Genomic DNA, 17,050 nt, shown 5'->3' with positions numbered 1-17,050 from the left:
CCAGACTCAGAATCATAGTCCACTTGTTTTATTTTTCCTTTGGTCTGTAAACACCTAACTTTACAGTGTGAATTGAAAAGCTACTACTGTAGCCATTCAGATTACTCACTTCACTTCTGAGTCACATTTAGGGCTAGGAAATAGTAAATGCTGTAAGCCATGGCCAGAAGAGTGCTTGGAGAACTGTCCTGCGACGTGTCTGTGCCTGTGGATGGATTCCACATCATGTTGCTGAGCAGTGAGGACAGTGATGATTACCACAGTGTCCACTGTGCATTAGTGTGGCACTAAGGAAGCATACAGAATGCTTTGCTCGGAGGAATCTGACCGACAGTCAGCCTGAGGTTGAGTCTTCTGCTTCTCTCTCTGGTGTCTTCCTTCTCTCTGTAGCTTTTGGGCCTGGCCTATATACCCAGAATTGGTACTGAGAACCAAACTTGGGTCTTCTAGAAAAGTAACATATTCTTCACCGTGTAACCGTCTAGCTCCAACAGTCCTGTTTTTGTATCTAGAGGTTCATTTTAAAAAGCAAAACCTATAAATGGTTTGCCCAAAAGATACTATCATCAATGTATATTTTTTTAAAGGAAAAGAGATGCATTTATTGAGGGACTTAAGGTTAACTCTAGATCTAAAGTGTGTGTGTGGTCACTAAAGAAACTTAAAGTCATACAGCAGGCATGATGGCACGTGGCTGTGATCCTAGCATTTGTGGGGTGAAGATAGCAGGATCAGGACTTCAAGGTCAGCCTTGGTTCTAGAACAGCAAGTTCAAAGCTATCCTGGGCTACATGAGATGTGGTCACCCTCACCCTTACTACCTCCACACACAAAAGTGGTCATCATAAAGGATGGTATATCTTTGTTACTTGGTATTAGGCTCACAAGTCAGCTTAATCTGTAACAGAAGAGTCCCCATCCCTGGTGCCTATTAACATCCAAAGTCCATTGGATCCTTTAAGCCACATAGAGCCTCACAGTACTAGCACATTACTCCCAGATAGAAGCTTTGTTCTGCTATATACACTCCAGAGTAGGATGTGGTAATACAATGCAAAACACAAGTTTTGTTTGGAGAAATTTCCTTGGCTAGAACTTTGAGTAAGAACCGAGGTCCTGGCTACCGTGGCAACTTCTGAAAGAATACTGTCATTCAGTGACAAGGGAGGGAGCTCCTAGTGTGGCTGCACCATACACTTAACAACCTCATTGGCTTCCTATTAAAAATCATTTGCCAGGCTGGAGAGGGGATCCAGAGGATAGTGTTCTCAATGTGTATGGCCGCGACTAGGGTGGCCTGTAAAGCACTCGGGGTAGAAGCAGGCTGGCTAGCAAGAATCCTGCTTCTCCTGGGTCCAGAGAGAGACAGAGACAGAGACAGAGACAGGCAGGCAGACAGAGAGACAGAGGAGAAAGAGACCCTGTCTCAGTGACACAGTGCATCAGACACAGCTTCCACACCCAGACAAACTAGAAACACTAAAATAAAAAGTAAAAATACGGGGTTGGGGATTTAGCTCAGTGGTAGAGCGCTTGCCTAGGAAGCGCAAGGCCCTCGGTTCGGTCCCCAGCTCCGAAAAAAAGAACCAAAAAAAGTAAAAATACTGCTGAGGACTAGCCTCAGTTGTTATTTTGGGTTCTTGAGAATGGGAAGATTGGATCAGCACAAAATCAGAATCTCTGGTAACAGTGCAGGTGCAAACTGACATGTGACTCATTGCTATTCAGAAGCTGTGCTGGGAGGTTTTTCTTCTCCCTCCCCCACTCCCTCTCTTTATCTCTTTCTCTCTCTCCAGTTTCTTAGAAAGTTGCTAAATAAATCAGTGTAATGTTAGTATTGTCTTAAATTTGCAAAATCTCTTTATTAATCTCATCCAAATATGTTTCTCCAACACTTTTCAAACTCTTTTCCTTTCCTCTTGCAGCTGTCCCAGGGCTCCTTCACAAACCTGTATTCTTTCTCTTAGAACTTGTACCCTAGTCTCCTTCGGCAGGCAATGCCAGGGGGTCAAATCAGTATGTTCCAATCTTCCCGTGGAGGTTCAGTTCACCAATCCAGTGGCCCCCTTACAGGATCCAGAGTCTTTTTTTTTTTTTTTTTTTTTGGTTCTTTTTTTCGGAGCTGGGGACCGAACCCAGGGCCTTGCGCTTCCTAGGTAAGCGCACTACCACTGAGCTAAATCCCCAGCCCCCAGAGTCTTTTATCCATCCTTTTACTATATATGTATCTTCCAATTTCCCCAGTAATATTCCTGGATCAAGTTTCTACTACTAGAGATCTCCCCTCATGGGGGCCCTCACCATTGCTCACTAATGCAGTAGGCCTAGCTGTCTCTCCCTCTGTCTTGTCCCTTGTATCTTCCATGGACATCCCTGTCCTTAGTGATACAGGCTCAATGTTCCTTTTCCTTAGGGTCTTCCATGCTTCTGACTAGGAAAGCTTCAGGTTTCTCAAAAATCATTTCCTGGTTCAGATATATGAACCAGTTCCTGGTAGAACTTAATCATCACAAGTTGACTAAAATTTCCCAGGGAATGATTAAGGCAGCCAGCCTCCACATCCAGAGCCCCTTGTCCTGATACGCCTGGGTAGGCTGCGTGAATAGCCAGGGCCAGAGCAGTTTGTTCCATAGACATCAGGTCCATTTCCTTCTCTAGTGTTGCCCTCAGTCCCTTACTTGGAAAGTTTTACCAAATATATTTGAGGACAAATGTGGTATAGACAGGGGCGAAGCTGACACGCATACAAGAAAGACCGACGCCATCTCTACAGGGAAGCCAGAGATGCATCGTTCAGGTGGCTGAAACTGTCACACAGTTGCATTCACAGCCATGTCGCACCTGACAAATCCATTCGAAAAATAGAAGAATTGATCCGTTATGCACTTAAAGAAACAGAAAAACATAAGAGTTTATCTCTCATTCTTAAGTAGCTGCTATCTATAACCAGTGTGCCAGTGTGGATTTCCACACCTGAGAGCGGTCAGGGCTTCATTGTTTGCTGAGGTTGCTTCCCCAGAGATAAAAGTTGCATGTAGCCCAAAAAAAAGTCGTATGCAGGTCTCCTAGGAAATTAAAGTGACTTGGAAGCAGTCTTAATACTCTAGGGGTTTGCCAATTATTTAATTAATAATTTGGATTATATACGAATATAACAAAGTTTTTTTTTTCTTTTTTCTTTTTTTTTTTTTTCCGGAGCTGGGGACCGAACCCAGGGCCTTGCGCTTCCTAGGTAAGCGCTCTACCACTGAGCTAAATCCCCAACCCCACAAAGTTTTGATAGTTGTATTAAAATTTGCACCCTTGGCACTAGGTAGCTGGCTCAGCAGTTGGCACTGGCTGCTCTTCCATGAGTCCCGAATCCCTGCAGCCCCGCGGGGGCTCACACCGTCTGCAGTGGGGTCCATGCCCTCTGCTGGTGTCTGAGGACAGCAGCAGTGCACTCACACATAAAAGAATAAAGTTTAGGGGTTGGGGATTTAGCTCAGTGGTGGAACGCTTGCCTAGGAAGCGCAAGGCCCTGGGTTCGATCCCCAGCTCCGAAAAAAAAGAACCAAAAAAAAAAAAAAAAAAAGAATAAAGTTTAAAAAGAGAGAGGTGAAAACAACCAGGCCCATGTCTGTCTAGCAGAATTTTTTTTTTTATAAATTTATCATTAATTAGAAGAAGTAGTTTTTAAATTAAAAATGTAGAAAAAGTCACCTACTGCTTCCTGTAAATGTAAATATCTGAAGACGGTTCGTTTTGTTTTTCTTTTCTCTTCTAAACAGGTGGTTTGTTCTGGATGCAGAAACAAGAGATCTGGTATCAATCCACACAGATGGGAATGAGCAGCTCTCGGTGATGCGCTACTCAGTGGGTGAGCAGACTTCCTGTTTCATAGGCACAGCACCCACTGAAGTCTCGTGTGTGCTTATTGACTCCTCTGTGTTCAAAAGTTGTCAAGTGTGGAGTATCCCCTGAATGTCAGGTTGAATTTCACTGCTGGAAGTATAAGATCTGCAAAAATTAAGCTGCTTTGAGTGAGTGGAAATTTAGAATGAACTATGACAGCTGCAGTTGCAGTTAAAAACAGTAAAAAACAATCAAATCACAGTAGATATAGGAGAATTTTTATATATCAAGCGGAATGTTCCATCTAATTAGCAACCTTTTCTTTATAAAGCAATGGAAAACGCAATTCTGTGGTAGAACACTTGCCTACCACAGTCTCCTTCAGGTTGGTCCTTAACATTGCCCAAACATTTAAAAGGTACAGCCAGAATACACAGTCGGATCCAAACTCACAGTCCTTCCTACTCTAGTTAGCATTGTTTGAGTTACACAATCATAATTGTTAGTTATTAAATAAAATACTTAGTAATTCATTGTAAGAATTTTATATAACTTCATTCAACACTGAGTAATTATTTATATATCTTATTCAAAGTGTTCAATTTCCATAATATTCCAGTTATTTTTGTTATTACGTATACGGTTTCATTTATACCATTCTTTTCGAATTAGTTCGGCTTTTTTGAGGCATAGTCTTTCCCAAACTGGCCTGAAGTTTATAATTCTTCCTTACCTTGGAAGAACTGGGATTACAGACATGCAGGACCACACCTGGACTTTGCTGTATTTGAGCATTTGGTGTAGGTTGGTTTGTCTGAAATGCTGCGGCTAAAACCAGGCCTCTGCGCTTGGCAGGCAAACACTTCATCCCCGAGCTACAACTTCGACTCTGAAGTGTGCTCTAATAGCTGTCGAATTAATATGACAAATGAAAACTTGACTGCCTCCTCATTATTTTAAAAGAGAGAAGCACAGAATATTGTCTTAAATAAGAGAGGAAAATGTGTGTGCACCAAGGAGCAAAAGTTAGAGTCAATTTAATTTGTGTTTTTTAAACATGTATTGTATGTGCACTGTGTCAGAGGACGTTTGTTAGGTGGTCCTACCCTTCTACCACATGGTCCCTGGGATGGAATGCTAGCCATCAGGTTTGACAGCCAGTATGTACCGTTCCCTTCTGACCCACCTTGCCTGCCCCAGAAGAGTCTTTTTAAAACAGCCATGTTTTCTGTTTTGTTTGATTTAATTTGTTGTTAATTCTGGCATAACAACTCCTACAAAATGTAGCATTTAAAAGACTCTAGACTTTGACCAGTTGTTATGTGCTTAGCATAGTTGTAGGCACAATCAGAGACACCGTAGAACTGGATGTGTTCCTTGTGGAGGAAACCTACTGTAAGTGGTGAGATCAGATGTGCTTGCCCAAGTGTGGAGCCGCACCTGCTTAGCTTACTACATAAGCGTTGTACACTTCCACCAATAAATGGAGGGAAATTTCTCCAAAACCAGCCTTTAGTGCTATGTCGGACTTGGTTACTGTTTGATTTTAGGAGCTGGTAAGTGATCAGCTTTGCTCATAAAATGCCAAATAATAGTTAAATTGATGAGATTTAACATTTTTGATATATCGTTTAATATAGGACCAATAAGGTAGCAATACATACAGACACCTTTTCCTGTTTAATTCTAGATGGTACTCTTCTGGCTGTGGGATCTCATGACAACTTTATTTACCTCTATGCAGTCTCAGAAAATGGAAGAAAATACAGCAGATATGGAAAGTGCACTGTAAGTAGCAAAGTAGAATGACCTAAGTCAGTTACACAGTGATGGAGAGATTAGCTTGTTATGAGGAGAAGTAAATTTTCTCATTGATGTAGCTGTTGCTTTCTCTTGCTGGCTGCTTTAAACTCTAGTTCTGTGAAAACTGAGTGCCTGTGCTTGCCTCAGTCCCCAGTATATCATAAACTAGGTATGGCGGCACATAGCGATGAGCCCAAGTCTTGGCATACAGGGGCAGAAGAGTCAGTATTCAAGGTCCTCCCCAACTACACAATAAACTTGAGACCACCTAGGCTACCTGAGACGCTGTCTCAGTAAAGAGGAGTGGGAGACTGGACAATGGCTCAGTTGTAAGGAGTACTGCTCCTGGCTGTTGCTGCCAATCTGACGTTAAGCTGGTTTCACCACCTATAACTCCAGGTTCAGAGAACCCAATATTTCTGACCTCTCTGGGCATACACATAATTAAATAAATCTTTTTAAAAAATAAAACTGTGGTTAGCTAACTGTAGAACCTAGTTGCCTGTATGTTCTGGAAAGGTATCTCTCCTCACATTTGAGTTCAGCATCTGTCTCCCTCTAACTAGCATCAAGTTATTGGCTGACACAGGTCTCTGTGCAGCCCTGGCTGTCCTTGGGCTTACTATGTAGACCAGGCTGCATTTAGGACAGCAGCAGAAATGTTTTTCCATCTTCTGAAGGTCATGGGTCATCTTGACAGGATGAAAATTAAAGTCTGTATGGTAGGAACTCTGCTCAAACTCAAGAAATGACCTAGGCACCAAGACTGTCTGGAAGACGTGTTCCTGTGTCCTCAAGATGTACATTGCCAGGCACGGTAGCCCAGCACTCAGACAGAGGTGCAAGGATCAATGTAAGCTCCAGGCCAGCTGGGGCACTCAACAGACAAGAGCCAAAAAGAAAAAGACAAAACAAAGCAAACCACACTAAGAAGCGTAGCTGAAAGTGCGGTGTGGCTTTGTGGTAGATGACTTGCCAGCTTGTCTGACCCTAAATTCAATCCCCATGGGATAGGAAGCATGGGTAATGGAGCCTTGATGGGTACGAACACAGACTATATCAGACTCCTGACCTGAGCTTGTTCACTTGTACATGAGTGTGGTCATGAACAGATTGCTCTGACCTTCTGCTTCAGTCTCTCTGCAGTGAAGGAAGGGTAATAGTAGTTTGTACTTCACAGGATTAAAAGAAGCTAATGCAGGGCTGAGGACATGGCTCAGTAAGTAAGAGTGTTTACTGTGCAAGCATGGAGACTGAGTTTGAATTAGCAGCACCCCCATGACAAGCTGGGTATGGACATGCATGCCTGTAGCCCAGCGCTGTGGAGTAACTAGAGGATCACCTGGCCCACTGGCTTATAGCCCACTCCCAGCTCACATGATAGACAGAGCCTGCCTCAAGGCACAGGGCAGACACTAGCTGTCCTCCTCGGGCCTCCATATATTTATTGTAAGAGATCCTGAGGCCAAGATTGAAGTAAAAACACTGGTTCATTTGTTTCTTACACTCATAGCAGAGGTAGTTTTATACAGTGTGTTTAGTACAGCTGTCTTTTGACCCATCTATCACACAAGATTATAAAGTTTTAGATTTTCAAGCATTTTGGATATCCACATGAAGAATTTTCAGTTTGGCTAAAACTGGCAGCACAGACCTGTGCTCTTAGTATTCTGGGGACAGAGGCAGAACCATTGGTCATGAGTTTGAGGCCAGGCAGGTCTACATAATGTAAGACTATATCAGAAAAGAAAACAAGAATGTTGAACTTCTTTAGTGTTTGAGAAGAGGGATTTGTTTATTGCTGCTCTGTATGTTTTGTACCATCCTCTAAAACCAATCCATTTATAAACTTCAACTCAGTACAACAATCTGAGTTACTTGTAGAACTTAACAAAAATATTTTGTTTCTTTTGAAAACAAATTACAAATCATTATTTACATCTTTTAATTAATTTATCAACTTAATGTCTGTAGTATATAAGAAAAGATTAAAAAAAGAAAAGCTCTTCCACTGAGGGCATTGACGACAGCTCAACTGGAAAGGTGCTTGCCTTACAATCTTGAGGACCCCAGGTGGAGCCCAGAACCTTTGTTTAAAAAGAAAAGCCTTGGCGTGGTGGTGCTGAACTGTATGTAACCCCTACACGGGGAAGTAGGAACTGGCAGAGCGCTGGAATTCACTGCCAACCAGCCAAGCCTATTTAATGAGTTCCAGATTATCGAAGAAATGTGAGGTTGTCATCTGGCCTTCGTGCACACATATGTGCACACACATGGAACATATGCATGCACACGTACAAATAAAAAGAATATTTCACCATAAGGATGTTTTTTAGTTTACCCTAGTAGGCTGTTGTAGGTTGTTCATTATGATATGCAGCATTGGTGTGTGAGAGTGCCTTTGCCATCGTGGGCACTGGAGGTTAGAGGACACCTGTGCATGGCTCCCAGTGCTGGAGCACAGGCTGCATGGCAAGCAGCTTGCTAACCACTGAACCATCCCTGCCTGACTTTAAACCATGCTCCAACTTGTGCACTCTGACAGGCCTAATAAGCAGGGCCTCAGCCTCCTGCATACTGGGATTGTGGGTGTGCACCGCCTCACAGAGATGAAACGGGAATCTGGCTTTCTAGTTGGCTGCAGTGTGGGGAACTTGCTTATTAACTCAGTCCTCCTTTTGCAGTTGTCTTGGTATCATGACAGATCTAGAACTTAGTTTCCTTCCTTTGTCATCAAGAACAGACTGTGCGGTGCTTAGAATCCTCAGAGTCGTCACTGTGTGTTTATTATACCATGTGTTGTATTTCCATGCAACTTGCCCAGCAGAGAAGCAGTGGCGTCTAACAGCTGATGGTCAGAGGACCTTGGAAATGTTGGAAGTGACAGTTGATGAATTGCATGAGACACTCTGAGGACCTGTGTGTGTAGTGCTGTTAGGGCTGTGACAGAGGCACAGCTCTAGCTTAGCTGTCTGCACACTGCACTCTGTCCCTGCTCTTTCCAGCCCCACCTCCTGCTCAGACTCTATCTATTGCTGCTTTTATCTGTTGTCCGCTATTAGCAAGGACAAACTCAACATGGCTGGCTGTGCCACCTACTAACTTGTGACTTCACACAAATTGATTAACTTCTGAATCTTACTTCATAGAATTGGATTTTAATAGTTCCTACTTCACAGAACTGCTAGAACTGAGGTCTTTCGTAAAATGTTACACAACCAGAGCTCAGATTTCAAATGCAGATGCTGCCCCCTACATCCAGTCATTTTCCTGATTATCTGCAAGGGGTTCAGGAAGAAACCACTCCATGCTATGGACAAGGATTCTTGTGTAATTTTGGGAACCCAGTTACCACAATACAAGCATTAGACCAAATCCAGAATAGACTCATCTAATAGAGGTCATCAGAGACTGGAAATAAGAGCTCAGTGGCACAGTGTTTGCCTAGTCTAGAGCAGGCCCTGGTTTGATCCAGACTATTTTCACATGAAAATAGTCTCCTTCCGCCACATATCCAAAGTGTGCTGCTTCAGTGCCCAGCGTCATTTTATGTGGCCAAAGGAACTCCAGCATTACCTCATACTTCTAAGCAGAAAGGGGAAGAGAAGAAACATGAAGTCAGTCTTCCTGTCCCCCACAGCTGAGTAGTAATTTAGGGGCAGGGGGAATGTTTTATCTAGATGCCTGACCAAGTGCTACAGAATAGGATGCTGCCAGTTTACTTTAGTTTGCTAGATTTGATTAGACTAGCAGAACAACTGCATCCTTTTTGGGTTGGTTGGTTGGTTGGTTGGTTGGTTGGTTGGTTGGTTGGTTGGTTGGTTGGTTGGGGTTTTTTAAAGACATACTTTATATATGTGAGTATACTGTAGCTGTCTTCAGACACACCAGAATAAGGCATCAGATCCCATTACAGATGGTTTTAAGCCACCGTGTGGTTCCTGGGATTCGAACTCAGGACCTCTGGAAGAGCAGTCACTGCTCTTAACTACTGAGCCATCTCTCCAGCCTGGTTTTTGGTTTTTCAAGACAGAGTTTCTCTGTATACTCCTGTCTGTCCTGGAACTCACCATGTAGACAGGCTGGCCTTGAACTCAGAGATCTGCCTGCCTCTGCCTCCCAAGTGCTGAGATTAAGTGTGTGTGCCTCCATCACCTGGCTTCTTTTGAAGGAATGAGAGGGAACTGTTTCTTAAACAGAGTAGGAGGGGACAGCAACACTGTCTGTGAGGATGGCCATGATAGCACCTGACTGTCATCCAGCTACTTTAGAGACTGAAGCAGGAGGAGGCTTAGTTGAAGCCCAGCCCAAGTAACTAGTGAGCATATCTCACAAAGTAAAGTTTGGGAGACTCTGTCTTTAGTCCCTGGTACTGGAGCAAAACCTTGTGTGGAGAGTAAACAGAACAAGCCCAGGAAGCCAAGCGAAATCCCAGGAAGACAGACTGAGCCCAAGTGGACATGGTCTTTGTCTAGACAGAAGCATGCAGGACGGACGGAGCCTGGTCCTTGCAAACTCTTCTCTAAATTCAAGTTAGCTGTAAACGTTCGTATTTATGGGCTTGAGAGAAGGTCTAATGTTCGTTTGAAACTGCCATGTGCTGCAGAATTATTGTACTTGTTTGGGAATAGACAAACTAGGATCTAGAAACAGAACTACATCTTACTCTAAGTGCATTAAATGTTAAGAGGGACTTTTCAAATACTAAAAAAAGAATTGACCGTTCTTGGCCCTTGCTAATCCAGTATGGCATTTACTGGCCAAAACTTTCTGTTCATAACGTTAAATGCAGGTCATGTCCTGGGAATACTAGCTACAAGTTGGCTACATAGAAACTGCAGGTGAGCATGGACCACCGAGATAAAGAACATTTTCATTACTATAGAAAGTTCTGTAGGATGACTTTGCTAGAGATGGCTACTCAATTAGGAGTCAGAATTCTATGCAATGCACCACTTGAATGTTCATGGCTGTTCTCCAGGTGCTGTGTTCTTCATATGCACTTGTGGTTAGCATGGTGTTGTACCATCTGGTTACCAAATGGCAGTGGTGGCAGTGCTAGCTTTGAATCCTGTTAAAAATGTCAGGGTGATAAAGCGACTCTGTGCTTGTCCCTTGAGGTGAAGTCTGGCACTGTTTCCCACTCTGCCTGTGCACAGGTTGACTACCTTACACGAAGTGCTTTGTCTCAGAAGGTGTTTAGATTTGGGGATATCTGCATACATATATTTGGGGATATCTGGATCACCCAGTTGAACATTGAATCCAAAATATAAAATGCTCTAAAATCCAAGGACTTTGAATTTTTCAGCATCCAGGTTCGAGGCTTAGAGTGAGGAAGTTCAGCCTATTTATCCATGAGCCTATAAGTCAGGAGAGGACACTGGTCACGCCTGGATGTACGAGACATTACGGACTCTCCCTTCCCAATAACTGCACTCCATCTCTGTGCTTATTGTTGACAGTGCTAGGAGGGAGAGGGGGAGACAATCATTCTGTTTTCCAACATGAGTCAACCCTTGCCCCAAATAAATCTTTGAGAGCAGTTTGCATCAATTGGCCTGTACACTGTGCCCACTGTTACAGGAGTTACAGGTTCTGTAGAAACAGTGCTTTTCATGTTTTGTTTTGTTTTTTTGTTTTCCTTTTATTGGATTTTTTAATTTACATTTCAAATTTTATCCCCTTTTCCAGTTTCCCCTCCAGAAACATGCTATCCCATCCCTCCTTCCCCTGCTTCTATGAGGGTACTCCCCTACCCACTCAATCACTCCCTCCCACCTCCCTGCCCTGGCATTCCCCTACACTGGGACATCAAGCCTTCACAGAATGCCTCTCTTCCCATTGATACCCAACAAGACCCATCCTCTGCTACATATGCAGCTGGAGCCATGGATCACTCCATGTGTACTCTTGGATGCTGGTTTATTAGTCTCTGGGAGGGTCTGGTTGGTTGATATTGTTGTTCTTCATATGGGGTTGCAAACGTCTTCAGCTCCTTCAGTCCTTTCTCTAACTCCTCAATTGGGGACCCCGTTCTCAGTTCAGTGGTTGGCTGTGAGCATCCTCCTCTGTATTTGTCAGATGCTGGCAGAACCTCTCAGGAGACAGCTACATCAGGCTCCTGTCAGCATGCACCTCTAGGCATCCCCAATATTTTCTGGGTTTGGTGGCTGTATATGGAATGGATCCCCAGGTGGGGCAGGCTCTGAATGTTCTTCTAAGTAGGACATCAGAGGCCTTTCACTGAGGTGCAGACAGCATGCAGAGAACATCTGTGTCAGGATAAACTTAGAGGGGTGTGCATTGTCTGTCTGCTTGATCCCTCCCCACACAGCAGAGCTAGACCTTAGACTTGTCTATAAGTGATGTGTTAGCATGTCCTCATGCTCACTCACAAATACATTCTGGCTCTAAACACTGACCTCTCATTGCTAACATTCTCAACTGCATGTGAGAATATCCTTTTTTCCAACATACCTGCAGTCTCTATTATTCAGAAAGGTTCATAATCCCCAAATTTCCACTGTTCAGTTCACTTGGACATAGGCATCTGTATTTGCAGTGCTCTGAAGAAATCGGTAGGTCCGGAGGGCATTTAGAACACATTTAGTCAGGCTTCGGAGGAGAGTGGAGTAATGAAGAAGCTTGTGGATCATTCACTATGTGTGTGATACACATAGTGTACCTGTACCTGACACATACTGAATTTATTATGCTAAAACACTGAAGAGGGAAGCTTGTAATTCTGAAAGTACAAAATCTGGCTAGATGGAACAAGTGAGCTTGTGTCTGTCAGCTTTCACAAACCGTAAGATCTCTATGAATTACCTGGTCTACTGGGATTCATCAAATGCTTACATGTTACGGTAACAGTTAAGTATTTAGTAGTTTTTGTTGTTTTAATTTCCAATATTAATAAAAAGCCAAGCAGCAAAATATTAACGTTTTCCTACTTAAGGAAAGTTTTGAAGAGTCAGATGATTAACTTGGGTCCAGCTATTCTGCAGGAATGCAGGGTTAGGTCACTTGTCCCTATCCAGAACATTCTTTGGAGACAGGAACTTTCCTAAGAGAGTTTCATTCTGACTATTCATAGGGAGCACATACAGCCCAGGGAAACGTCTGTACATAACCTGTGGCAGGCATCATTTCAAGACCCGCTTCACTCTAAATAGGGACATAGGATGAGTGAGTTAATGGCAGATCTGGGAGTGTACAACATTGTCTGAGATAGAAGCTTAAGTCTTTCTTGGGATTCCCAGCAGAGGTGGTACGTACTTGTTTCTGGTGTGTAGGTGGAGATGCTAGCAGGTTTCACTCATGTTCCAAGAGCTTAGTAGTATTCCTGTTGTGTGCAGCCCTTTGAGCACCACAGTCCTACCAGACTCTTCTTGACACTGGTTCTCTTCATATACCTGTGTCTACTGCATCCTCAACTTCCAACAGGACAAGGTAAAAAGAGCTGAAGAACAAGCTATGGGCCCTTTGGTCCCTTGGGCTATGATATACATCCTGTAGGGTTCCCAGCACATGAATCAGTACTAAGCAGTGTTATTAAAGTATGAAGTTGTCATGCAAAACTCTAAATGCTTTCTTTATTAATCTTTTTTAGGGACATTCTAGCTACATCACACACCTTGACTGGTCTCCAGACAATAAGCATATAATGTCTAACTCGGGTGACTACGAGATACTGTACTGTGAGTATGAACAGTCATATATGGACTCAGATGTGTTTGTCAGGCACTGCTACACAGGCTACATGCAATGCAAACTCTGAGGCGTGCATGCTGGTGACTAACTCACATCATCGGTTACTCGGGGCTAAGAAATGAGTCTCACATGCAAGCCTCTTCTCCAAGAGAGCAATGTATTAATGTAATAGTGTAGAACTGAGCAGATGTTGCACTGGGAGATCTCTCTGTGAACTCGATGCAGCTCCACAAGGGGGGACAGGTTTTCCTGGGGGCAGGGAAAATGTTATGGGTGAGCCTTTATGCTTCCATAGAAAAGGTTAAAACTTCTTTGGGAAACACTTTGTAATTCTGTATGGCCCTGCTAAACCTATTCTTTTCAAATGGATCTCAAACGTCTTTCAGTGTATGGATTATAAATACAAGTGACTAGTTTGAATCAAGATGCACTTTCAAATACACTGTACATAGCACTATTATTGTACTTCCTGTTTCTAAAGGGGACATTGAAAATGGCTGCAAACTAATCAGGAACCGATCAGATTGTAAGGACATCGATTGGACAACATACACCTGTGTGCTAGGCTTCCAAGTCTTTGGTAAGAACATTGCAACTAATGTGAAGAGTGTGTGTGTGAGCTTTTTATTCATCATGTTTACCGGGTAAATTGATAAAAGAGAGTATTAGTCAGGCCTGATGACACACTCCTTAAACCTCAGCATTTAGAAGCAGATTCATAGGTGCATCTCTGAGAGTCTGAGGCCAGGCAAGACTATATAGTAAAGTAAGGCCCTTATTTTCAGATTCGGAGAAATTAAATGTACTGACTGTGGTGGTTTGAATATGCTTGACCATTAGGAGGTGTGGCCTTATTGGAGGAAGTGTGTCACTGTGGGGGTGGGCTTATAGACCCTCTTCCTAGCTGCCAGGAAGTTAGTCTTCTAGCAGCCTTCACATGAAGATGTGGAACTCTCAGCTCCTCTAGCACCATGGCTGCCTGGACACTGCCATGCTTCCTCCCATGATGATAGTAGTCTGAACTCTGACCCTGTAAGCCAGTCCCAATGAAATGTTGTTCTTGTAAGAGTTGTCTTGGTCATGGTACATGTTCACAGCAGTAAAACCCTAAGACACTGAACCAGTATGAGATTTGTTCTCTACAGACCCTAAACTTTTGATCTCAATGGAAAGGAGTTGACACAAAGGGGTAAAACCCCTTCCAGGGTTTGAAGCTTTCAAATTAGTAAAGATGTCTTAAAAAACCGGCATCTTTATTCAGATCTCATTGATGTATTGAACGGTTTACCTAAAGCATACAAACCAATGTCTTTCCTGAACTCACAGTCATAGACTTGTGCTGTGACCCTGCCGTGCATAAAGCATTCCCCTCATCCACAATGAGCCTCCCACCATTCGTCATGACTCAGGATGCCAGGGTTCTCAACCTGTGGGCCATGACACAACCCTTCCATAGATCTCTTATAAATAATATCAGATATTTACATTATGATTCGTAGCAGTAGCAGAATTTGTTATGAAGTAGCAATGAAATAATTTTATGGTGGGGGGGAGTCACTACCCCGTGAAGAGTGAAGAACTGTAGTAAAGAATCACAGCATTTTTTTTTTCTTTTTTTCGGAGCTGGGGACCAAACCCAGGGCCTTGCGCTTGCTAGGCAAGCGCTCTACCACTGAGCTAAATCCCCAACCCCAAGAATCACAGCATTAAGAAGGTTGAGAACCACTGCTCTACCCCAATCCAGTAGTCAGTACACATCTGCTTTCTCTGTCAGTTCCCCTTTTCTGGATAGTTCATAAAAATGTATACATACAACTGTGGTCCATCGACTGTGGCTGTACTCAGTGGCATAAAATTTAAGAATCATCTGGTAGCTGGAGAGATGGCTCAGCGGTTATGAGCACTGACTGCTCTCCCAGAGGTCCTGAGTTCAATTCCCAGCAACCACATGGTGGCTCACAACCATCTGTAATGGGATCTGATGCCCGCTTCTGGTGTGTCTGAAGACAGCAATGGTGTACTCATACATAAAATAAATAACTCTTTTTTTTTTAAAAATCACCTGGCTGTAGCCAGGCTCTGGTACCCCTTTGTGTGAATGGCACAGAATGTGTAAGCATGAAGATCTGAGTGAGTTTCCAGTGCACACACAAAGCTATATGCCTGTAACCCCAGCTCTGTGGGGCAGGCGGGCAGGCCCCGGGGACTGCTGGGAAGCTATTCCAGCAAAACCAATGAGCCCTCCAGTTCATGAGAGACTCTGCCTTCTTCCCACCTTTTAAGATTTATTTTATGGATAATATTTTCCTTGCATGTATGTAAATGTGTGTGTCTGAAGGCATTGATTGAATTCTCTGAAGCTAGAGTTAGAGATGGTTGTGGGATACCATGCAAGTATAGGGCACAAACCCAGTTCTTCTACAACTACCTCCTCAGCTCAAAGGCTGGCCCTGCCTTAATGGAACAAGGCACAGAGCAATAGAGTAAGACCCCCAGCACCCTCCCCTGGCTTCGCATGTACCTGCACACTCACGAGTGTGTGTGTGTGTGTGTGTGTGTGTGTGTGTGTGTGTGTGTGTGTGTGTGTGTGTGAGAGAGAGAGAGAGAGACACACACACACACACACACACACACACACACACACACACACGTTTACCACCTTCCCCAAAATATGAATTTGTTCTCTGTGCCAGAAAGGTGGGTCAGGGGCTGGAGAGATGTCTCAGTGATTAAGAGCACCAACTGCTCTTACAGAGGTTCTGAGTTCAAATCCCAGCAACCACATGGTGGCTCACAACCATCTGTAATGGGATCTGATGCCCTCTTCTGGTGTGTCTGAAGACAGCAATGGTGTACTCTCATACATAATAAATAGATAAAATGTTTAAAAAAAAAAAAAAAAGAAAGAAAGGTGGGTCAGTGGTTAAAAGCACTGTGGCTCACAATGGTTTTTCTGTTCAGGGGATCAGATGCCCTCTTGTGACATCTGTGATCACAGGCACACGTATGGTACGCTTATCCATATGTAAGCAAACACTCATACACACAAAAATAGAGGTTCTGAGTAGGATTCAGCCATAGGAAGTCAGTACCTCAGCTCTATAAATTTCCACTTTCAGCCTGGCCTAAAAGCAGCTTGTCCACTTAGACCATGATGCCCTGCCTCAGAGGAACCTGCTAAATGTATTGAGGCACTTCCGTGAGAACATTTTTTAAGGCACCCACCTCCCTGAAAAGGAAGCATTTAGTTTCCTTTGCTGACAGAGTCTCTGCTTTTCTCTTCTCTACAAGTAACAGATAACGGTTCCTAAGGAGCTTATTGTGTAAGCAGGCCAAGGTGAGGCTAGTTTCTTGGCCTCACTTGCTGCTTCTTGCTGACTAGGATTGGCTCTGTGCTCCTTGGCCTGAGGTGTTTGGGTGCGTGTGTAAGGTCAGTTATGTTTCAGGCCAATTTTATCTACTCGTGTTTCTCCAGGTGTCTGGCCAGAAGGATCCGATGGAACAGACATCAACGCCCTGGTTCGATCCCACCATCGAAGGGTGATAGCCGTGGCCGATGATTTCTGTAAAGTTCATCTGTTTCAGTATCCCTGCTCCAAACCAAAGGTTAGCTCGGCTCAGGAGGAAGCCGTGTTGTCCTACCTTCTGCTTGGGGTATCTGTGGGGCTGTCAGTGCTCTTGGTGATGTGCTGTGCAG

General features: G+C 43.7%; 1 protein-coding gene across 6 annotated transcripts in view; it reads left to right on the top strand.

The window, feature by feature from the left end:
- Eml4 (EMAP like 4) overlaps positions 1-17,050 on the top strand; it is a 115,839-nt gene that overhangs the window by 95,903 nt on the left and 2,886 nt on the right. For all 6 annotated transcript variants that reach the window (NM_001433948.1, NM_001433947.1, NM_001433946.1 and 3 more), the window contains 5 exon segments: positions 3,771-3,859; positions 5,525-5,622; positions 13,253-13,340; positions 13,835-13,933; positions 16,829-16,959. In NM_001433948.1, the coding sequence (NP_001420877.1) occupies positions 3,771-3,859; positions 5,525-5,622; positions 13,253-13,340; positions 13,835-13,933; positions 16,829-16,959 (505 nt within the window).

The sequence above is a fragment of the Rattus norvegicus genome, chromosome 6, assembly GCF_021556685.1.
Source record: "Rattus norvegicus strain SHRSP/BbbUtx chromosome 6, alternate assembly SHRSP_T2T, whole genome shotgun sequence".
NCBI lineage: Eukaryota > Metazoa > Chordata > Mammalia > Rodentia > Muridae > Rattus > Rattus norvegicus.
This window is presented reverse-complemented; position numbering and strand designations above follow the sequence as displayed.